The sequence below is a fragment of the Danio rerio genome, chromosome 19 (genome assembly GCF_052040795.2).
Source record: "Danio rerio strain M-AB ecotype USA chromosome 19, GRCz13ab, whole genome shotgun sequence".
Taxonomy (NCBI): Eukaryota; Metazoa; Chordata; class Actinopteri; order Cypriniformes; family Danionidae; genus Danio; species Danio rerio.
Window position 1 is genome coordinate 2,296,019 of NC_141039.2, and position 8,253 is coordinate 2,304,271.

The 8,253-nt window shown below is 39.2% G+C and overlaps 2 protein-coding genes across 2 annotated transcripts in view; both read left to right on the forward strand.

Moving 5' to 3' along the window:
- The window catches only part of dennd3a (DENN/MADD domain containing 3a), a 400,395-nt gene that overhangs the window by 210,586 nt on the left and 181,556 nt on the right, over window positions 1–8,253 (forward strand). The window lies entirely within an intron of this gene.
- LOC148679759 (zinc finger MYM-type protein 1-like) lies at window positions 68–5,932 on the forward strand. Its single transcript, XM_088651453.1, has 2 exons — window positions 68–5,552; window positions 5,647–5,932. Exon 1 carries the CDS (start codon window positions 1,413–1,415, stop codon window positions 3,885–3,887), a length of 2,475 nt encoding a protein of 824 aa, XP_088507579.1. The 5' UTR covers window positions 68–1,412; the 3' UTR covers window positions 3,888–5,552; window positions 5,647–5,932.

Here is an 8,253-nt window from a genome sequence, read left to right on the forward strand (position 1 = left end):
GAAGCTCAGAGCAGCAGTAGACAGATGAAGACACATGAGGGCGCTCTTCTACAACTCAACTAATGGGAAGGGGAAAATAACATTGAAGGACAGAAACAGGTCTGCCCTGCCAGAACACTTTTAAAACACCTGTCTGCTTATATAACTATGAAATAGTTTCAGTATGCAGTAAGTGAAGAGAGGCATGAGCGCTCTCTTGTGGCTGTTTATGAAACATTAAATAGTGATCTATATATTACCGATTGTCATTTAAATCGTTTTAGTTATACTTAGGCCTAAGTGTTGCATCAGTTGTTTGTAATTGACATGTATCAAAATTCCTGATTTCACGTGTCAGAGAATGTGATGCTGTTTCAAGAGTCCAAATCTTTTCCATAAATGTTGGAATCTCTGATTGATTTGTAATTTCTGTGCATTTACTTAAGTATTATTTCTGTCTATTTAGAACAGCCAGACACAGGGCCGGATTATCCAATGGGCATTATGGGCACGGGCCCAGGGGCCCGTGAGCATTTGGGGCCCCTGCGAGAGGCGAAAAAAAAGTTTTTTTCTGAGGCGGAAAAAAGTTATTTTCGGAATGTCGCTTTGGCATATCTGCTGTCTGACTACTAGAGACAATATGACTAAAGAGCGTTGAAACTGCCACTGTCAGTGGCGCAGCGCATTAGTGCCTCGCATCGTGATCAGAGGCCTTCAACTCGATCCCGGATCGAATCCATCGTCTGCTGAACTCACCCTTATTTTTCTCTCCATCACATATCGGATTGGAAATACATTTAACAAGAAGGAAATGTTTTTTAAAATTAAAATAAATATGTAGTTAACCTTTAGCCTTTTTCAGATGTGCAAAAACAGTATCTAAAAGTTTATTTTATTGCAAATAATCTGCAGCTAATTTACAGTATAAAACAGCTTATTGTTATTTTCCACATGGTCTTAAATGTTAGCGACATCTTAATACAATTAATCTGTATTTAGTCGCCCTCTTCTGAACCCTGGTTAGCCTGATCATCTGCCACAACTAGCCCTACTTCACCCACTTTCTCCGACTTCATGGCACATAGCTTAAAGACACATGCCTTAATTAAGATGTCTCCCTCTCTGTAAAAAGAATCTATTGCTTTAGACAATATATTATCTCCTCATAGCAAATAGTCGCTACCATAGTATTATTATAATTTCATCATCTTCTTCTTATTATTATTATTAGATTATCATCATATTTAAAACGTGAGAAAAAGGCACCATATATAATCAATTATAAGCACGCAGACTTTTTTTTCTTGATTTCTTTTTTATTTTTTTCAAAACTAAATGGAATGCTGTAATTGGTCAAGCGTGGAAATGCAAGTCTATAAAATAACGCGCGCTGCTGTGAGCGGACTGTAGTGTAGTAGGTGTCGGATATCAAAATGAGTGAAACAAGTGGATTTAGCAAACGCAAGCGAAAAAGAGAAAAGGAGGAGAGGGAGGCCTCTTTATTGAGGCATGTGCCATGCATTCAGACCTTCTTCAAAAGTACCCACGATGATGAGGAGGGGAACGAGGGTGAAGAAGACGTTATGGTGACGTTAGGTTATCAAGCTAGCGTTAACCGCACGCAGGAGGCTAACGGCAACGCGGCACAACATGAGGCAGAGCCTTTGGCTAGTTGCAGTGGCGGGAACAGCTGCAGCACAGACTGGGTTCATCATGTGTCTGACCCTGCTTTGTGGGGGGTAGTTAATGATGATGCTCGCGCCGTCCTGATTGATCGTGGGTCTGCTGCGTTCCACAACAGGCAGAAGAAATATCCAGGCTCAACCCGTGATGGAGGTTTAGGAGGGAAAGTGCGCTCCCTCACTAATGAATTGCTTCATTGCAAACTGCCAAACGGAGAAACAGTTTCTAGAGACTGGGCCACATACTCACCATCTACAGGTAGTATTTTTTGTTTTGCTTGTATGCTTTTTTCAACAAAAAAAAAACAATTTACAAGTGGCTTTTCTGATTGGAAACATCCCGAACGTGTGCGTGAGCATGAGAAAAGCACAGAGCACTGTAATAGCATGTTAGCATTACTTCGGCGCTCATCTGGCAGTGGAACAGTAAATGCTAAACTAGTACAACAGTTACAGGATGAAAAGCGTTATTGGCGCGAAGTGCTCAAACGGGTTGTGGCTGTCATTAAATTTTTAAGTGAAAGAGGACTGCCTTTCCGTGGTGATAATGAAGTTCTTGGATCACCACACAATGGTAATTTTCTTGGCATTCTGGAAGTCATTTCTCAGTTTGATCCTTTTCTTGCTGAGCACATTAATAAATATGGACAGATTGGTAGGGGCAACACATCCTATCTTTCATCAACTATATGTGAGGAGTTGATTCAGCAAATGGGTGAAAAAGTGAAAGCTACTATAGCTGCAGAAATACAGCAGGCAAAGTATTTTTCTCTGATAGTGGACTCTACTCCTGACCTGTCACATACTGATCAGCTGACGTTCATTTTTAGATTTGTGAACAAAGAGGGGAAAATCATTGAACGATTTCTTGGCTTTGAACCAATTGAGAGTCACACAGGGCAGAGTCTGGCTGACACTGTAATGGCAATGCTTGACAATTTAAACTTAGATATAGCAAACTGCAGAGGCCAGGCATATGACAATGCAAACAATATGTCGGGGCGATATAATGGGCTTCAGGCTCATTTGAAAAACAAAAATCCTTTAATCCATTACATACCATGCGCAGCACATTCCCTCAATTTGGTGGGGGTAAATAGTATAGAAGGCTGCTGTCAAGATGCAAGCAAGTTCTTTGATCTCATGCAGTCCTTGTATGCATTTTGTGCAAGTTCTACTCATAGATGGAACGCATTTTTCAATAATGCAGAAATCAAGGTAGACATGACATTGAAATCACTGTCATCAACACGTTGGAGTTGCCGTGCAGATGCATCTAAAGCCCTTTGTGGAAATTATGCAAAAATCAGGGAAGTACTTCAGAACATGTCCTCTGATACAGGAGAAAAACGTGAAACACGCATGGAGGCAGCAGCACTGAACTCAAAATTGGGCACTCTTGACATGTCATTTATGTCACAGTTTTGGCACTGTGTATTAAGCAGATTCAAAGTAACAAGTGAGGCATTACAAAAGCCAGACATGGATCTGATGACTGCAATTCGTCTGTTTGAGTCTTTGAGATCATGGGTTTTATCACTTCGAGACCAGTTTGACCATTTTGAAAGATCTGCGAAGAATGTTCCTGGCGTGTGTCAGTCATATAAAGATGAACTACAAAGGGCCAAAAAGCGGAAAGGATTTCCAGATGAATCTACAGAGCATGAAGTAACTCTGAAAGGCAGTGAGCGATGCCAGATAGAAACATTTAATGTCATTATTGACAGGCTAGTCAGCTGTTTAGACCACAGAGTTGATGCATATCGGAACATTAATAACAGGTTTGGGGTTTTACTAAACCTGGACACTGAGGATTTGCCTACTGTTCGTAAACATGCTGATGCACTCTGTGCTTGCTATAATTCAGATTTAGATCTGAACTTTGCTGATGAAATTATCCAGTTCAGGTGTTTTGTAAAAAGTGAGCTGGATAAGTCTCCTCAAAAACTGCTGCAGGTGCTCTTGAAACACAGTCTGCAGTCAACTTTCCCCAATGTGTTTGTAGCTCTACGAATATTTTTGACATTGCCAGTTACAAACTGTGAAGGAGAAAGATCATTTTCACAGATGGCAAGAATTAAAAATGAACTCAGAACAACACAAACACAGCAACGTCTCAGTGCACTGTCGCTGATGGCCATTGAATCTCAGCTGGTCAAGGAGTTAGACTTTGATGATATTGTAGCTGAGTTTGCTAAAAGAAAAGCCAGAAAGAAGTCTTTTTAAGAGAAAGAGAGGTCCTGAAAAGGAGAGAGACAGACAGGAAAAGCCTGTTAAAATCAGAAAAGGAGAGAGAGACAGATAAAGCCCCTGAAGAGGAGAGAGAGACAGATAAAGCCCCTGAAGAGGAGAGAGAGAGACAGATAAAGCCCCTGAAGAGGAGAGAGAGACAGATAAAGCCCCTGAAGAGGAGAGAGAGAGACAGATAAAGCCCCTGAAGAGGAGAGAGACAGATAAAGCCCCTGAAGAGGAGAGAGAGACAGATAAAGCCCCTGAAGAGGAGAGAGAGAGACAGATAAAGCCCCTGAAGAGGAGAGAGAGACAGATAAAGCCCCTGAAGAGGAGAGAGAGAGACAGATAAAGCCCCTGAAGAGGAGAGAGAGACAGATAAAGCCCCTGAAGAGGAGAGAGAGAGACAGATAAAGCCCCTGAAGAGGAGAGAGAGAGACAGATAAAGCCCCTGAAGAGGAGAGAGACAGATAAAGCCCCTGAAGAGGAGAGAGAGACAGATAAAGCCCCTGAAGAGGAGAGAGAGACAGATAAAGCCCCTGAAGAGGAGAGAGACAGATAAAGCCCCTGAAGAGGAGAGAGACAGATAAAGCCCCTGAAGAGGAGAGAGACAGATAAAGCCCCTGAAGAGGAGAGAGAGACAGATAAAGCCCCTGAAGAGGAGAGAGAGAGACAGATAAAGCCCCTGAAGAGGAGAGAGACAGATAAAGCCCCTGAAGAGGAGAGAGACAGATAAAGCCCCTGAAGAGGAGAGAGAGACAGATAAAGCCCCTGAAGAGGAGAGAGAGAGACAGATAAAGCCCCTGAAGAGGAGAGAGACAGATAAAGCCCCTGAAGAGGAGAGAGACAGATAAAGCCCCTGAAGAGGAGAGAGAGACATATAAAGCCCCTGAAGAGGAGAGAGAGACAGATAAAGCCCCTGAAGAGGAGAGAGAGAGACAGATAAAGCCCCTGAAGAGGAGAGAGAGACAGATAAAGCCCCTGAAGAGGAGAGAGAGAGACAGATAAAGCCCCTGAAGAGGAGAGAGAGAGAGACAGATAAAGCCCCTGAAGAGGAGAGAGAGACAGATAAAGCCCCTGAAGAGGAGAGAGAGAGAGACAGATAAAGCCCCTGAAGAGGAGAGAGAGAGAGACAGATAAAGCCCCTGAAGAGGAGAGAGAGAGACAGATAAAGCCCCTGAAGAGGAGAGAGAGAGACAGATAAAGCCCCTGAAGAGGAGAGAGAGAGAGACAGATAAAGCCCCTGAAGAGGAGAGAGAGAGACAGATAAAGCCCCTGAAGAGGAGAGAGAGAGACAGATAAAGCCCCTGAAGAGGAGAGAGAGAGAGACAGATAAAGCCCCTGAAGAGGAGAGAGAGAGAGACAGATAAAGCCCCTGAAGAGGAGAGAGAGAGAGACAGATAAAGCCCCTGAAGAGGAGAGAGAGAGACAGATAAAGCCCCTGAAGAGGAGAGAGAGAGAGACAGATAAAGCCCCTGAAGAGGAGAGAGAGAGACAGATAAAGCCCCTGAAGAGGAGAGAGAGAGAGACAGATAAAGTCCCTGAAGAGGAGAGAGAGACAGATAAAGCCCCTGAAGAGGAGAGAGAGAGAGACAGATAAAGCCCCTGAAGAGGAGAGAGACAGATAAAGTCCCTGAAGAGGAGAGAGACAAACAGGAAGAGGTATTATTTGTGTGTGTGTGTGTGGTTTCAGATAATTTTAGGCTTATAATCAAGTTGACCCACAGTATGCTGTTTATTTACTTTTCATCACTAGGAGAGTAGAGAAAATACAGGGAGAGGAGAAGAGAGACAGAGCTGAGGAGGAGACAAACAGTAAGGAAACATTAAGTGTGTTTTATGTAGGACTCAGATTCAAAGAACTGGATTGGCATTATGTGCTATATGCCTATGATATGAATTATGCAGGGAAAAGTCCTTATATTGCTGCTGGTTTGTTTATATATATATACTGTAGAAGTAGATATTTGTATACATTAAAATACACAAAAATATATTTTAGTATTGCATCAGTGCACCTGAACAAATATACTAAATACCACAAATTTTACTAGTTTTATTAGTATTTCTTCAAAGTGCTTTGTATGCTTTAAAAATAAGTTAAATCTTCATATATATATATAGAGAGAGGGAGATTAATAAAAAATTGTGATTTTATTATTTTTATTTTATAACTAAGGGGTTCGGCCAGGTAGGGGGCCCTACAAGACATTGTGCCCAGGGGCCTATGACTTCTTAATCCGGGCCTGGCCAGACACCTCGAAATTATATTCTGCCATAGTTCAATTATTCTACTTCAATTATTCACTCTATCAATTACTTTGAGTGTTTCGTTTTTCTCAAGTGTTCCACTCATCTACCCAACAATAACGATATTTATTTGACCGAGAAAAGCATTCAGTTAGTAAGGATTTGACTTGTCCTGCACGCCTGGGTCACTGCTGAAATTCAATTCACCTATTTGTATAACGTTAGCGCTTTTACAATGTAGATTGTGTCAAAGCAGCTTCACATAGAAGATCATAGTATATTGAAACAGTGTAACTTAGTTCAGATTTCAGAGTTCAGTTTAGCTCAGTTCAGTGTGGTTTAGTCTATCACTACTGAGAGTCCAAACAATATGGTGATTCCCAGAAAGTTCTGTAACGTTAGTTTTGGGTTCTCAGGCTTTAGTTTCAAGAATATTTTTGGAAATTCTGGAAAGTGTACGAAAATAGAACGTTAGTTTTAAGTTATTTAAACCTTTTTTTTTGTTATAACTTTTTAATAATGTTTAACGTTATTTTTGGCGATTATAACGGTATTAACGTTAAAATGACCAAAAACTACCCTTCTTCGTTCACTCAGCTAAACGTCAGTATCTGCAGTAATTTGTTACTTAATAGTTTAACAAGAACATACCTTTCTATTTGGTCCGATGTTTCACATCATGTTTGGCCTGTCAGAGCCCTCAGAAATCACTAATACCATATCTGTAAGTCATTATTCAATAAAAATCGAGAGAAACGATAACTATTAGTTCGTTGTCAGTTTATAACAAAATGACCGTTAATTTTTGAATTTTGCGAGTGCACGTCTCTCCGTGGAAGAAAGGGCGTGCTGGGGAAGCGCGTGCAGATTAGAGGCGCGAAGGAAACAATTGAATGGATAAACAGTTGTTAGTAAGCTAGTCAAACAAAATGTCCATTAATTCCTGTATTTAAGAATAATTTAATAACCATATCAATCAGTTAACGTTAATGAAGTTAGCACAAATTGAAAACATCAAATCTTCCAAATTGAACATAGTAACCGGTTATTTATTTGTTACTACAATAAAATTCTTTAAGGTTTAGTATTAATCTAATTGGTATTGAATTTAAATTAAAATGACAAAAATTACATAAGGACATTTCATTCTGAAAGTGGTTACCCTGTTAAATCTGTAAGGGGTTTTCAATCTCATAGATGGCAATATGATCACATTTAGGTGAGGGAGCACATTAAAATTTAAAAACATTTTACTTCCTTATTAGAAATCACACTGTGAAAAATAAATATGATAAATGTAGCCTATAATATAATAGCAGGAAAAATAATGGCTTTTTTTGTAATTATCACTGCTGTCAGATGTTTTATTTATTCACTGATTTGTTCATTTTATTTAATGAATTTGAGATATACATTTTTAATTGTTTTAAATGCATTTAATCAGAATTGTTTATTTTAGTATATTTTATTATAATTTAACTATTTGTTTTTATTTTATAAATACTTTTTAATTGATTACATGATTTTTGTATTACTCTTTAAAATGATCTATACGGTTTAAATTAATTATATTTTACTATCTATTAAAATAATACAAATCATTTAGTTTTATGATTTTAATTAGATTATTTCTAGATTATTCAAGTGTTTAAAAGTTGAAACACTTGAGAATGAGCAGTTCTTCTTTTTTTGATTGAACAGTCTTTATGATCGTCCCACATCAGGCCCTGAGTCAATTACTCTATTGTCATCTTCAAACACCAGGAGTTTAACAGGGCGCTCTGCAGACATGAAGATGTTCATGTACATTGATATATGTCCACATAGCCTAACCCTAACATAATTGTGAAGTTCATAATAATTGAAACCTAAATAAAATGCCTGGACCAAATGTCTGATGCATTCAAAAATGTATATTGAATCGTCAAATTTGTGTGAAACAGCCATTACTTCTCTATCATTATTGTTTTTACTGCATATGGCAGGATTAGAATAAGCAAAATAATAGTTTGAAATGTAAAATTATTTCAATAATACAAAAAGATGCATTGAATGACATAGATGCCGTTTGCACTTCAACGTTACTTTCTTTAGAAATTATAGTCTGCCCGGA